This window comes from Diadema setosum, chromosome 14 (assembly GCF_964275005.1).
Source record: "Diadema setosum chromosome 14, eeDiaSeto1, whole genome shotgun sequence".
NCBI lineage: Eukaryota > Metazoa > Echinodermata > Echinoidea > Diadematoida > Diadematidae > Diadema > Diadema setosum.
Window position 1 is genome coordinate 2,461,434 of NC_092698.1, and position 15,604 is coordinate 2,477,037.

Genomic DNA, 15,604 nt, shown 5'->3' on the forward strand with positions numbered 1-15,604 from the left:
TAGTCTACATATTAACAAGAACAAAAATACACAAGTACCCCATTGCTTCTTACAAGGTCCTGTTTCACTATATATTCATCCTCGTCAGAGCGTACTGAAATACGATATAAAATTAACCTTTCTATACATGTCACGTGATGCGGGCTCAATCTCCGCAAAACACCGGAGTTTAGAGGTCAGTCCCATTGCAATTTTCCTTTTCTCAATTAAAAAAAAGAAACAACAAACAAATCAACAAGAGTCGACTTGAAGAGAGATGAAAAAATACACATCATAAAGAGAAAGAACACTTTCTACAACATTCACAAGAAACTCTCCTCTTTTCGTAGAGCAAGAAAGTTAAAAAAAAAAAAAAGAGAGAAAGAATGAAACGACACTAAAAAGCGAGATTTGTGCCTATCTCTTAACTTAGCCTGTTAATAAATAAATTATCCCCAATCATTTGGGGAGATTTGCCATCACAAACCGTGATGATCACGAGAAAGTTTTGTGCCGTTAGGAAATCTGAAGCAAGCCATCCAGGGGTGAATGCTCAGTACAGGAGTGGTGCAAACTCCCTTCTGCCATCGACTTCCATTTTTTTCCTCATCGAATCAAAGAAGAGCTTCAAGGGTTAAAATGTATGATGTAACTGCTTGTAAAAACAGCACAAGGAAATTTGATAACACTGGGCATTTCAAATGAAGAGATTCCCTTCAAGAGATGTTTAAGTTGGTGCCTTAAGGGGGAATTTAGCAGAGGTATGTAACTTATGTTTCTAGTGTTCAAAACATACACAAGAAGCTTTGTACACATACAATGTAAATCATCACACTTTCTGAACTATATAACTAAATGATTTTGAAAGCAATGAGATCACTGCCTTCTTGTCAAATTGAGGAAATCAAGAGATCTGGAGTTGGAGGTGTGCATGCACTATTTCACCATTTACTTTCAGAGGAATTGTATCCTCTTTCTTACCACACAGTGTGTGGAAGAGAAAGATCTTGAGAAAGCATACATCGAAATGACTCATGAGAATACAGTTGAACCTCTCGTATCCGGACAAGTCGGGACCGGGGCTCATCCGGATAAGGGATTTGGCCGGATACGGGAGACTCAATGCTTTATACATGTACATATACATACACATGTACTGATGTAGCCCATTGTAGTACCACATGTAGTAATGTGTATACTGCAACCTTTTCATTGTTACATTTGGGGATGTTTCGGGATGTTGAAATGTCTGAAGGTAAGCAATTTGGAAGGAAATTTGATGCAATGTATGTTAATCATATTGGAAGTAATATGTAATTCATGTGTGTTTGGGTAGGAGTTCTCAAGGAGTTGGGAATCCCCCTTTCTTCCCGTAATTATTAAAAAAAATCACGGTGAGATTGCGTCCGGATAATAGAGAGATCCGGATAAAGGGAGGCCGGATAATAGAGGTTCAACTGTATGACATTTTCTGTACACATTCTCTTTAATAAAATGGGGAAGTTCATTTATTGGGACCCATCATAAATACGATTCTGAAGTAGGTCATCTAAAATGCAAATTCATGACAAGTCAAATTCAGCTCACATAAATCACGACTCCAATATCATTCCTTGTGTGTCTTAGCACCACGTGTGGGAAGTAAAACGAAAATGCACACATTTTTTTTCAGCTGATGGATAAACTGCAGGAAATTAAAAGATTCAAATAAAACTTTTTTTGTTTGTTTTTGTTTCAGAGATGTCTCATGCATCAACTGACCTAAAATGTTAGCACTACCATTGCATCAAAGTCATATTTTGTTGTGTGTGTGGGCTTAAATGATGTCACAAATCCAAGGAAAGTCATGGATGGGACAGTTTAAGTTTTCACAAAGCATCATTGCTTTGTGACTTTGGCAACGCAGAATTCAATTTGGTTCACATTTTAACTTGATCCTGATGCAAGGTCAATCATGCAGTTATTTCTCTATAAAAAAAAAGAAAAAAAAGAAAAAAAAAAAGTTTAGTCAACTGTTTGAGTCTCATTCATATGTAATCTGCAATGTATGGGCCAAAGCGGCGTCTCACAAACCAGTTTTCCTTTAAGCGCAAAAGTGTAACTTTTCACAAGTTACTTAAACATATCCTTCATAAAGAGAGAAACACATGCACAATATTCTGGTGTCCTCAGATAAGATATGAGTGGAATTTGGAGGAATCTGTCTGACAAATTGTATATCTCTAATCAAGGCAAAATGCTCTGTCTGTTACTCCATTGTAATCATTCTAATAATGCTACTTGTTTTTTTCTACCCCATCTCACTGTTTCTACAAAGAAAGGAAGAAACAAATCCAGCAATGCATAACATTAGAATTTCCCATTATTTTCTCCCAAGTGAGAGAAAAAACAAATCCAAACTTTCAGAATGTCCAAAATAACCTACTTCTCTCCTGTGCAAAGTGATTCTTGTTTTTGTTTCATTAAAATCAGGACAGAAATTCCATTGTCTTCTTTGTGAATTTTCTTGCAATTATACTAGTGTTCACCCCCTCTACATAAATGTGGATACAAAGCAATAACCAACATCCTTCATTTTCCAAAGGAACATGACCACATCTTCTGATAAGACTACCAAACTAATTTTTACATGAAAAAATAAAAATAAAAAAATGGGACAAATGCGAAACCACAGAATTCAGTGAAAATAGATATCAGTGCAAGAAGCATAAAATCAATTGCACATATTCAATTCACAATTGACCTGTCTCATTCCATAATGCAACAACTTCAAAATTTCTGCTTCTCTTTGACACTTTTCAGTGTTTAACCACCTCAAAGGTATGGAAATTTTTTTTCTTTTATTCTGAGATTACATCTGTTGACAAAAAAAAAAAAAAGCAAAAAAAAAAAAAAAACCAATTGTAAGCAAATTATTCCTTTTTAAGGAGAGAGTAGGACTCGTATTTTGCTTTTTTTTTTCCCCACAGGAAGAGGTGAATTAAAAAAAAAGAAAAAAGACTCTTCGTTATCTGTATTTAAATAATAGCACGAGTTTGTGACCATTGATCGGAAATAAAACCCAGTTTCATTTCGGCAATGACAAAAAAAAAAAAATCTACAGCATTCACCTTGCTTGCTGTTGGCCTTATTTCAGACACAACTACAAATTCACAAATGATGGAATGAGTCTTGAAAGAAAGTTTGAACAACACACAGAAGTAATAAAGTAGAACACAACAACGACAAAAAAAAAAAAAAGTGATCAGTCTCAAACAAACATAAATTTTGAACAACTCCTCTGTGTAAACCTGTGGCATTTGGTACATAAGAAACCTAGGGCTATCTACATACCATCTCTCGTCTAACACTTGACTCTTTACTGACAGCACTCGTAATGCTACGACCATGTCCAAGCAGTATTAAAGTAGACCTTGAATTTCTAAAAGGCAGTAAAATGGCACAAGTTAAGGGTCATTTGTTGTTGTTGTTGTTGCTTGCTCTGTTGTCTATTTATCAAAGGCAGATACGAAGTCAAATATCAAGGTGACCTTAAAAAACACTGCAATTTCCTGATTCAACTCACTGAATAAACTATGCATTTTGAGCAGCTTTGGGACCAGTTAAATAATTCAGTTCCTTATTCCACAGACATGATTGAATTACTTTAGTGCAAGGAGGATTACATACAAAATCATATCACCAACTCGACATGCACGTTGTATGATTTTAACTGCATTTCATTGTTTTGTCGCTGCTTTCCTCGCAGAAGCAAAATATAAAATTTGGGCACGGTGAGGACAAGTACAGCCAAGTTTAATTTGATCTTCATAAGCCGTCAAAATGCTGTGCCATCATCTTCAAAAGTCAAATGGAATAAATGCAACAACTCTGAGTGCATTCGGTTTTAAACTCCACCCTTCTAAACCTTCTGTCCATGCTGCCACCCTGTCCCCTCTTTATTATCATCTAAACATCTTGGTACAATTTCACCCATGAATCTATTTTGGTTTTCTTTCCTTTTTGCCAAGTGTTAGTAGATGTTCATTATGCTTGACAACAAAGCAGTACTGGAAAATATCTGTTGAAAATAAAACCCTGTTTTAGACGAGAGCGAGGGGTATTTCCCATCAAGACAGAACTCTGCCTCGCAAAGTTTCCCGCGCATGACAGCCAACTTTCCCCCCGCGACAAAATCAGGGAGATTCCGAAGACCAATTAGGGGAAAACTTGAGTGTGACGTGTATTATCCAGTGGGCTGAAATGATTCCCGAACCAGGGAGGCTTTGATATTCTCTCTCGTCGGGTCACGAAGAGATGGCGACGTTTTTGAGGAAGTTTTCTGCAGAATTCGGGAGACCTGGCAGCATCTGCCCATATCACCAGAGATTTTATTCTTGGCACTTCAAAGAAAAAAATTCATACGAAATATTGGCAGGTCGATGATGGAGGTATATCACTGAAGGAGCATCACCGTGCCAAGTTACTACTTTAGCCAGCGAAACGCTTCTACGTGATGGCAGTTTTGTTACGCAGTGACAGAATGTCTTGGACCACCTAATGAAAGCGTGACGAAGACGAGAATGAATGACGCAAGACCACAGTACCAGTGCTAACAGGGAAGAATTTAAAGTGACTGCATTGTTAACGATTATTGATAACCTGAATGAATGGTACTGTACTTGCCGGAAAAAAAAAAAGCATTGCACCTCTTTCTTTTGTTTTTTTTTACTACATATAACATAATACCCTCGGAAAGGAATACTCACATCGTAATGTGGACTCGAATTCTGCCTTTAAAGAACTTCTAACACAAAGCCCAGACAGTGACATTTGGAAAGATACTACAATTGTACGAGTAGCGCAGAAAATAATGAGCACCAGAACAAGTGAAATATATGACACGGAAGATCAGGGTGACGTGGGGGGGGGGGTATAGAATAGAAAGAGGACGGGCTAGAAAAGGAGAAAAATAATTAAATAACAAATACTACTGTTGTGCAGTGAAACACTTAATATAAAAATGTGCTGACCCAGACAAAAAGAGAAGAATTATTTTACAAGAAATAATACAACTGGCCCATGGAAAACCTTGGGACATGTATAAATCTGTCGTCACTTCACCTTGTATTAAGTCAATTTTTTTCTTAAGCCTTGGAAACTTTTTACATCTTTACAATGGTTAACAAGGTATGATGACAAAAAACGTACTTCTCAATGTTCATTTTTTTTTTCTTCTCCATGACATACAAGAACAAAAGATTCGACAAAATAATATCTGCACACATAATGTTTTTTTATGCCGGTTGGTAAATGTTCTGAGTTAGTACCAACTGAAAAACAAAAGGTTTCATGTCCTAAAATGCAAAAATATCCTTCACCAAGCATCTGCTCTACCCACTCAATGAGAAATCATTTCAAAACAAGGTTTCACCATCACTTGAGAAATACAGAAAAGAAGAAAAGAAATCATTCATCAAAAATCACATATTCACTTTAACAAGTCAATACTTTACAATAATATTAATCAGGGATACAGCGAGAGAGAGAGAGAGAGAGAGAAAAGTATTAATATGTCATAGAAAACTGTATCTCCTGCACAAATATAGAAGAAATGTATCCAAACAAATCGTCATCATCATTGTCACTTTGTCTTTTTTTTAACCATCATCATCATCATCACTGTACATTACAGGCATATATACTAATAGACTTTTCGATGAAGCTGCAGGACCAGGATACACCTACGTCTGACGACACGGGGCTAGCGATACTCGGAGCAGTCATTGGAGGAGAAAAAACAGATCCTCATCGAGACATCATGGACAACTTCACAGTGGCCAGCTCCAAGGAGCTTCCGAAATCTAGCGTCCGAGCCCTCGTGCAAATCTTCACTCAAGTCTTAGTCAGGCGGTGAGATGCGCTTTCGTATTGAACAACGCCTCAAATCCGTGTTCAAATATGCCATGAGATTGAACATGGGGGAGGGCTGGGCCTTCGATTTACGCAGACTGGTGCCCTGGGTTTTCAAGTGTCACGGGCCGCGGGCCCACTACTGTACAGAAATACTGTCGTTTTCCTCCGGCGTGAGCGGTTCGACGGGCTGGCCGGTCGAGTGGGAGAGGTGTGACAGACCCTTGCCTATGTGGTCACCGCCGGTCATCGGGGAGTGAGAGGGATTCATGTCCATGCCCGCCGACATGTGTCCCCCAGGCCCCAGCGAGCCCAGGGTGGTCTGATGTGGATGTCCGGCTCCCATGGAGCTGTCATACAGGTGGCTGGAGTAGGCGCCCGGTGGGCCCGTGGGCTGGCCCAGGCAAGACTGCATCCCTCGTCCATGTAGGTTATTGCCTGCAGGGCGGTTAGAGGGGTGACAAAATGTTAACGTGTCTGGAAAGCACAGCTAATAAATTTTCTTCTTCAAACATTTTACAACAACCCTGAGAAGCAGTTCTTCGCTTTTCCTTCTGGACACTTTTGTACGCGACAACTGTAATTCATTTGTATTAGCAACTACTGTTCATACAAGGTTTGGGGATCCAAAGGCATTTAAAAAAAAAATTACAATGACAATTCATTTTTTCCTATATCAATTCACATCTTAAATGCCTTACCACTTCTAATATTTCCTTATTTCTTACATTTATGTATCAATTTCTCTGTAAGACGATGAATAAATACACAAAATGACCATGATAACAAATATGTCTGGAATAATAATCATCACTAATATGTTAATTGCTACACATTCGTGAAATTCCCCACTAATGACATCAAATACTTAGAGTAGTGAATGGGTTGTAAAAACAGAGAATAGAAATACTGAACCACACATCACATTTCTTACTGACTAACACCATTTTCCATGCAAGGGTTTTAAAAAAAAATAAGTTGCATCAAACAGGTGGATTCATCTGCTGGTACAGCCTGCTGGTACAGCAAACCCTTCTCTGGTGAAAACAAAACTCTGATCGAGTATGCACCTTGACTATCGACCGTTGGAACCTAACCTGCCATCACAGAGTTTGAATCAACTCCCCGCAAGTTGGCAACAATCCAACAACCTTGGTGTATTTGTTCTGATTGCATCTGCCGTGGTGTGAAGTGTTGTTATTGTTTTTATTTCAGGTTGTGGTTCTTTCTTTTCTCCCCCATGAAAACCTCAGCGTAGAAAGTGGGTGGTTCCCTCGGGGGTAACCCCGCCGAATTCTCTCACATTAGCACATCCACCCCTCCAAAACATCCAAACATAGGCTGTGGACAAAAAGGACAGTTATTGGTGCTCTTCGGCAGCTGGGGCATCACAACTCCTGAAGGTTGCACAGGGCAAAGGCAGATTGGCAACAAACTAGCTGGTGTTCCCTAGCCGGTATTGAAAGTGAAAGGGGAGAAGGGGAGGTGGATGAGTCTCTTGGTGGAGAGAGGGAGCGAAGAACTGAGAGGAGAGGGAAAGATGGAAGGACAGAGGAGTGGAAAGGAGAGATATATAATGAAGATGGAGGGATAGAGAGAAAAAGTAAGAAACAGCTGCAGAAGAGGTGAGAAAATTACTTATGCTATGATCAAGGTAGGATTATCAACTGCAATTGATGAGAACAATCGCAGATGATGATGTAACAATGATAGACTTGAACGCGACTGATCGAAAAGTGAAAGAAAAACAGCGAAAATTCGAGCTCAAATGGCGACTTGACCGCTAAGAAACACACGCTATGAATGAATTGACTGCGTATGCGCTGCGTGCGAGTGGGATCTTATATCAACGGAGATTACGAAAAATAATATGGTATTAGCAAACATGTGGAACATTATTTTAAAGAGATGGTACAGTATTGGTGGAGATGAGAATTGGGCTTTTAACTTTTTTGCGAGATACCAAGAAAACACTTATGAAATAGTACAGAGCATACCATTTTAAGAGGAATTCAAAGTTTATTCGATGAAAATCGGGTTTGGAATGACTGAAACATCCAAAAACAAAGTAAAACAAAGTGATCGTAATAGAGTGTGGGTCCCACACTTTACTAGTATCGCTCTGTTTTGGATATCTCAGCCATTTCAAAACCAATTTTCATCAAATAAACGTTGAATTCCTCGTGGAATTACACGCTCTTTCATATTTCACAAGAGGTTTCTCATTATCTCACCAAAAATGTTAGAAACCTGAAATTAGGTCTCAACCAAAACTATACGATCCCTTTAAGGACACTGCAAAATCTACAAAAGACTGACAGACTGACAACTGAACTTCATGACCCTTTTGCCCCTTCTTGACTCTGTCCTTGTCTAATATCTCTCTGCTGTCAGATCAAACGTATAAGAGAAAAAGAGAGAAGTCATTTTAAACTTGTTTGATAACTTTTCCCCTTCCTTTTCCTATCCCCACCAGCCAGCAGTCTCAGCCAGTGTCTGAATTGACATCTTACCGCCAATTCTGAATCTAATCGGGACTGACTCATTTGCGAATGCTGACATGCTACGTGATTAGGAGCGCGCATTCGCCTCTTCCTCGAGATGTCAGCTCGCGACTTTGGGGATGCGGTGTTGGGTTTCAGCGATTTCAGGGCCACGACAACGAGGAAATGAGCGAACATCAGAGTTCGTTTGTCACTTTTGCTGCCCCGATACGACAGCCCAGCAAAAGCCTCGTAGGAAAAAATTCACCCCTCAAACAGGAAAGGCATTAATTTAGTCATCCATAACCAGATATTGCTGAAAATTTCCCCCCACACATCATCCCTCTTCCCTGCCATCGATGTTGGAATGAGGTGGAGGGGGGGGGGGAGATAGACCCAGCAAAAACAGGATGAGGATCACAATTTGGGCTCCCCGCTGGTGATTAACCAGCACTTTTTCGTGGGCAGGTCCGCTGGGTTCAGCGCTGACGGCCCAGCCAGAGTGACTCGGGTCTGAGCACCTCCCGGGAATCGACGTGGGGCAATTGGACCCGACCACGAGGGGTGTAGTTTCCTCCACTGTCACAGCCTGCTAGCGGACTAAGTGTTCATCGGCGCAGGGCTTAGCAATAATTGCCACTGGCATTTTTCACCCCCTTCTCTGCAGAAAAATATCCCAAATGATAGGCCAGGATTTACCGGCCGACAAGAAATCCCTCTCGGCCATTGACAAGAGAAATAAAAAGGTATTACCAGGCTGATTTTAATCACGAAAACTAAATTGAATAATTCCTTCCGCCACCTGAATATGAATTATCTATGTTTATATTTTGAAATGTTACAGGAAACAAATTATGGAAATTTGAGATTGAGCTTGATTTTTGCGATGTCTTTACTAAAATGTAAAGGCAATATGCAAACTCATATCAACATACGCTGGAATGACGTCCTCATAATCTGCCCACAAATCTCCCAGGGGAGCATATGAAGTATGTTTGTCATAAGCAATTTGGGGATCCGTGCAAACACCCTGAAATACTTTGTAACACGATGTAGCACGGCCATATCATGGGTGGGGCAACCTCACCATGGATAGGGACAACCACACACTGGGAAGACAACTGCCTCATTTGCAGGGACAACAACATCATGTGTAGGGACAACAATATGATGCATAGGGACAACAATATCATGATTAGGAACAATATCATGTGTAGGAACAATATCATGTGTAGGGACAATAAAGTCATGTTTAGGGACAATAAAGTCATGTTTAGGGACAAAATATCATGTGTAGGGACAACAATGTCATGCGTAGGGACAATAATATCATGTTTAGGGACAACCACAATAGATGTATGGGTAGGAACAACCATACAACATATATTGGACTAAGGCCACCATATCATAACCTGTGGCAACTAGAACATTTAGGACAGCTAGACGCAAGATTGGAAGGGTATTAGACTACTAAAAGGCTGAACACTGCTCAGATAGAAAGAAGTTTTCCAATTAATTCTAATGGTGCAAATAAAGGCAGTATAGAAAAGCGTGTGTAATTTTTACCATGTAAATTTTTGTAGGGGAAAAAAAAAGAAGAAAATTAACTGTGAAATATGCATAACCATTCTCACAAGAATTGCTCCATTACTGGCACATCACTAATTTTTGAAATGCTTGAAATATTATCTTACAATGACAAAAAAAGAAAAGGAAGACATAGTAAAAACTAGAGAAGGGGGAGGGGGAGGTTCAGAAGACATCCCATTCTACTGGAAAAGATGTAACTGGGGGAAAAAAAGAGGGGGCGCGGGGAGGGTAAGGGAGGTGGAGTGGCGGGAGACAACGGGAGACTTACCTACCTGCTATTCCTGACTGTGATACCAGTGGATCGGAGGGACCCGGTCCGCCCAGGGCGCCCCGGTTGGGCAGCTCTTCCACTTTCTCCTCCTCCCGCCGCTTAAGGCACGCTGCTTTGGGATTCAAGTTGCGCTCTTCAGGAGGGGGGATAAAAATATTGAGAGAAATGAGCGAATGTAAACATGTCTCTCGCAAGTACTCATTCATCTACCATAATACATTTTGCGCAAAGACAGGAAGAAAAAAATAAAACAAATTTGATCCAACAAACTCCTTTCCTACATTCAGATTTATAAATAACAATAATCAGGTACACTTGTACCACTGGACAGGGAGCAGAGAGAGGAGAAAGGGAAAGTTAGAAGAATACACGAAAGTAAGAGTGGATGCAAGCTTGAGGTTAAGAAATCACAGGTGTAAATGTAAAAGAACCAATGTCTGTGCTTTATGGCAAAAAGACACCAGTAGACGCCGGTAAATGGGTGGGGTGCGGCATCTGACTCGGACAAATACAGAGGATATCATCATCCAGCAAAGGCAAAAGGGTGTTAAAACTTTGTAAACTCCATGAAATCAATGGCCTTCTGCTTTTCTACCGGGGCTGCCAACACTGACACAACAAATTCAGAGAGGTTCCACCAGGTAATCGGGGAGATACTTGAGTCTAACATGCATCAAATTAGGCAAAAGTAATTCTAAAAATCAGGGACACTTCTAGATTCTTTTTGGCGGAGTCCAAAATCAGGCATGCTTCTGATTCTTTTTGGTGGACTCTGAAGAAACCTGTAATTTTTCAGTGAGCCTCCTGAAGAATAAGAAAGACTTAGCCACTTTGCTCTACCAACCAACTACAGTCCAACCTCCATTATCCAGTCATGTTGGGACCCGCGCCAGTCCGGATTAGGGATTTGGTGATATGATATAGGAGAAACGATGTCTATGTACATTATGTAGCTGCCAACCCAGTGGTAGCTAGGTAGGCAGCATACAGCTCAACAGTAGTGTAATTTTTGCTGGCCTACTTAAAAATCATAGTCATTAAATTGAAACATTCTATTGTAAAATTCATGACATGTTTCTGTGGGGAAATACTATAGGTAAATTGCATGAGTTTTGTAGGAATTTTAATTGTGACTGAAATCACTTTTTTTTTTTTTTTTGGTGTTTTCACTGCTTTGGAGGCGGATAATATAGCAGTTTGGATAATAGAGGGCCAGATAATCAAAGTTTGACTGTACATTGTATGCCTATCCTCTCCCGTTTGTTTCGGTTTAGTTAGGTTAGTTATAGGTCTCCCTATTTTAGTTTCTTTTGTTTTTCCACTTTTTATGTATATCCATCTATGAATCACATAATTTGTGGGAAATGGAAAAATAAATGAATGAATGGATGAATGAATGAATGAGTGAGTGAATGAGTGAATGAGTGAATGAGTGAATGAGCGAATGAATGAATGATTGAGTGAATGAAATGAAATGAATGAATGAATGAGTGAATGGAATGAATGGAATGAATGGAATGAATGAATGAATGAATGAATGAATGAATGAATGAATGAATGAATGAATGAATGAATGAATGAATGAATGAATGAATGAATGAATGAATGAATGAATGAATGAAATGAATGAATGAATGAATGAATGAATGAAATGAATGAAAACACATGAGAGAGTTGTGGGGATAAAAAAAAATGACGGGAGAAGATGAGGATGATGGGATAAAGTAAAATGTCCGGCCCACCTCTGACTTGGTGCTCTAACGTAGTGATGACTGAGACAGCGGAGTGGAGGATGGTGAGCTTGGTCTGTGCCTTGTCAGACTTCATGTGCAGCTGACACATCCGCCCCAGCTCCTTGAACGCCTCGTTGATGTCCCGCACCCGGATGCGCTCCCGGGCGTTGTTGGCGTGGCGACGCTCCTTCTCCTTCACCTGCTTCTGCTCGGGCGAGAGGCCCTCGTCATCACTGGTGCTGTTGGGAGAGACGAGACAGAGAGATGGGGAACAGTTAAACCACCTGAATGAGTAACATTTATAATGTCAGATTTTGACATTACTGTCAAAGTGGAAATTTTAGTGGTGTAGAAAATTTTGCGCACTTTGCATGACCAGAGAAACTAGCACAAAAATAACTGCATGAGCACTAACATTTTTGTTTATTATAAGTAGCACTATTTAATGTTTTTATTCCACAGAATCAAAACATGCAAGATTTATCGTATCCTACCAAGCGCAAAAACACTCACAAGAAAATTTCCACTTTCACAGTATTCTATATTACTCTAAGACAGACATGACTACCTTCTGCAAGTTCTTCTACATACAAAATGAACACGTCTTGTCTAAAATATAGTGATATCCAAATTCCATCCTTCATAGGGAGAAATCTATTATCACAGAATGGGTGAAACATGTGCACTTGCATCAATTTCCCCCGGAAAAGTGTTAAAGACAGATCAAAGGGAAGCGTTAAAGAGAAGTCAAACAAAATTCATGTGACAAATCAAAGAAAATGAACATATCTCAGTGATGACGTGATGTTGCTGATAAAAGTCATGTAGAAAAATAAGGTTAGCACAAGTATCAAGTTAAAAATGAAGCCATTAAGACTTGACTTTCAATAAAAACACCATTGTCATACTTTCGATAATTTCTGTATCATTGATGTGCAGATATCATTTCAGTAATGCCTTTCTAGAGAGAGCCATCAATAATGTTTTAGCTACTAAGCCATCTGCCAGAGATCAGACATATGTTATGATCACTCACTAATTGTTCATATGGTCAATCAATAATTTGTTGTTTATGATAAACTAATAACTTTCTTTTCATTTCTCATCCCATGTAAAATGTAATGGTAAATGTAAAAGCTGAAAGATAGGTAAAAGCATTCATTCATTACAAGGCACGGAGGTGTCAAGTGTTTCCTTGTGTCGCTGACGACAGCATTGGCAAAAACACTCTTAAGTGGGATGTCTCGACGGCCCTGGGAGTACATACACCCCACTTTCACCCATCCGGAGATGTAATTGGAACTCGAAAATGTTGCGAGCATCAAAAGAGCTCCTCCACCCAAGATATCTCACTACGGTCTACCCGTCTACCAGCGAAGAGAAGAAAGTGTGGAGTAGAAAACAAGAACACAAACACTTCCAAGGAAACGCTGACTTACAGTAGGCATTGTGCATTGATGTCACTGTACGATGGTGTTGATAGAAAATAATTGTGGCTATATGTGGAGGTGTGAAGAACAGCTTGCAGTGTTATAGGCCTTCTACTCTGGCTAGCCGAGTCTGCCTGTTTGGCTAGTTATCTCCCCCCCCCCCCCCCCCATCCTCACTCCGTGCCCTCATACTCTTCATATCATCTCTGATTCGTTCTCCTCCCGAGTGGCCAGAGCCGAAGAAGAGCACATTAATGATTCAGGCTATGAGCTGCGACGGCAATCTACCGCCCGGCGAAACCAGGCTTCGAAAAGTGCAATGAACGAGATCTCTCCCACACCAAGAAGTGCAACGAGGACGACAAAACAACAACAACAACAACAACAACAACAACAACAACAAAAACAACAAAGAAGGATGACTGGGAAGAAAAAACAAAACAAAACAAAAACAAGAGGGGAGAGAAGAGAAACAAAATGTCCTGGTATTTCTCTCCCTCCGTTGCCATGGAAACATAAAATGATGCTTTTCAGAATCTTAAAGAGAGTTTATTCTGAGGAGATCAAGGTTCTCCCTACATGCTTTGTTAGGTTATCAGCAAAAATATACACATCACACCTGCATCAAAGATGTAACCAGTCCTACTATAAGTCACCCAAACTGGGAAAAATCACACAGAGGAATTTAAGACCGAGCCCGTAACCAGAGCTTGATACATATTATTTTTCTCTCTCTCTGTGGTGGCCTGTTAGGGTCACAAAAACCTTAAAATTAAAAATTTTGGTGGTATGGAAAAGAAATGTCGTGGCCCAATTAAAAAAAGGAAACAAAGCAATCCATTCTGATTCCTGGTTGCCTGGTCGGACCACCAAAAAAGACAGCATTTTTGGAAGTTTGGTGGCCTGACATTAATGTTACGTGGCCCCGGGGCCAATGCTTAAGTCAAGCCTTGCTTCAACTTACGCCCACTCATTTTTCCATTTATTTCAAGGTGTGCTGTTGTTTTCTCCTTCGTCACCTCGTCTGCCTCACTACGTCCCCGCGTGAGCAATAAATTCAAGCATGGCATGATTGGAGTGTTCGTTATCTGATGAAAAGAGTGTACCTCGGTCTTCTAGGATGTGTAAATTGTAACATCCCTAATGCTGTCATTGGATCTTGCCTCCCATCAAAGCCACAACCCCCTATCATCAGTGGGTACGTCAACACGACTTGCCCGAATTTGCCGTAAGCGTGTATATCATTTTTACATCGCTGTTTGCGGACAGGCTCCTCTGATCCATTTTCAAGATACGACAAATATCCGACCTCGTGGATGTAATCATCATTACAAGCAACTCGGGGTGGGCAAAAATCTGACATGAAAAATCAATTTTCACATTATGTTCTTCTCATTGGGGGTTCCGTCACTGCTACAGTGATTTAGTCTTCTATTTTTTCATTAGGAAAGAGAGCAAGAGTCAGAGAGAGAAGGTGAGAGAGAATTCAGGGAAGAATAATATCATTACATCACATGATAGTGTTAGTGGGATAAATTAAAATCTTATTTGCAGCCGCAGTGGCTCCAAACACACCATCAGCTCCAACAATCTCCAGGTACGGAAATGACATACACTATCCCATCTAAAAACAAAACCAGGTCTGGCCTGGCACAGGACACTCTGGAAAAAGTGTCCTTCTTCCTTCTTTTCCTTCCTGTGGGTTCCTGATGGTTTATTTTTTTTCCCCCTTCTTCTTCACCTCTGCCTGTATCTATGCGTAACACCCATTGAATTAGCTACTCATCGCTGTTGCAAGGGTAAAAGGGTCTTTACTCTAGCCATGCATGGTCAAGGGCATAAACCACAATAACTCCGCCACCTTTGAACATGAGGAAGTTTGCGCGAGTTCACAAATCAACCATCAAATATCTTTCCTAGCTAGATAAGCTGTCTCAACCCCCCCCCCAAAAAAAGTATTTACAATATAAAAAACGATACCCAAAAACTTTAGAGAGTTTGACTTTGTTTGTGTAAGCCAGTTTGAAAAGGGTTTCTCAATTTGTCCTTCAAGAGAAATGGTAGGAAGGCCAATCCATTTCCTCATCTCATCATCTTTGCTGCACTGTGCCCTCGTCTTTCAACTTTAAAATTGGGGCCAATTATCCTGCAAGAATCTCCTCTAATCTTACTGACAATGATCAAACTGTTTTTTGTGCAATCAAAGTCAACCGAAAAGAGGTGTTC

At 40.1% G+C, this 15,604-nt stretch overlaps 1 protein-coding gene across 1 annotated transcript in view; it reads right to left on the reverse strand.

Annotated features, from left to right (window-relative positions):
• Positions 1-2,967: 2,967 nt before the first annotated feature.
• Positions 2,968-15,604, reverse strand: part of LOC140237532 (transcription factor 12-like) — a 268,067-nt gene continuing 255,430 nt past the window's right edge. Inside the window, exons 19-21 of the mRNA XM_072317467.1 lie at positions 11,958-12,187; positions 10,217-10,348; positions 2,968-6,309 (exon numbers count right to left, since the gene is read on the reverse strand). Coding sequence (XP_072173568.1) covers positions 6,011-6,309; positions 10,217-10,348; positions 11,958-12,187 — 661 coding nt within the window. The 3' untranslated portion in view covers positions 2,968-6,010. The remainder of the gene's footprint in view (positions 6,310-10,216; positions 10,349-11,957; positions 12,188-15,604) is intronic.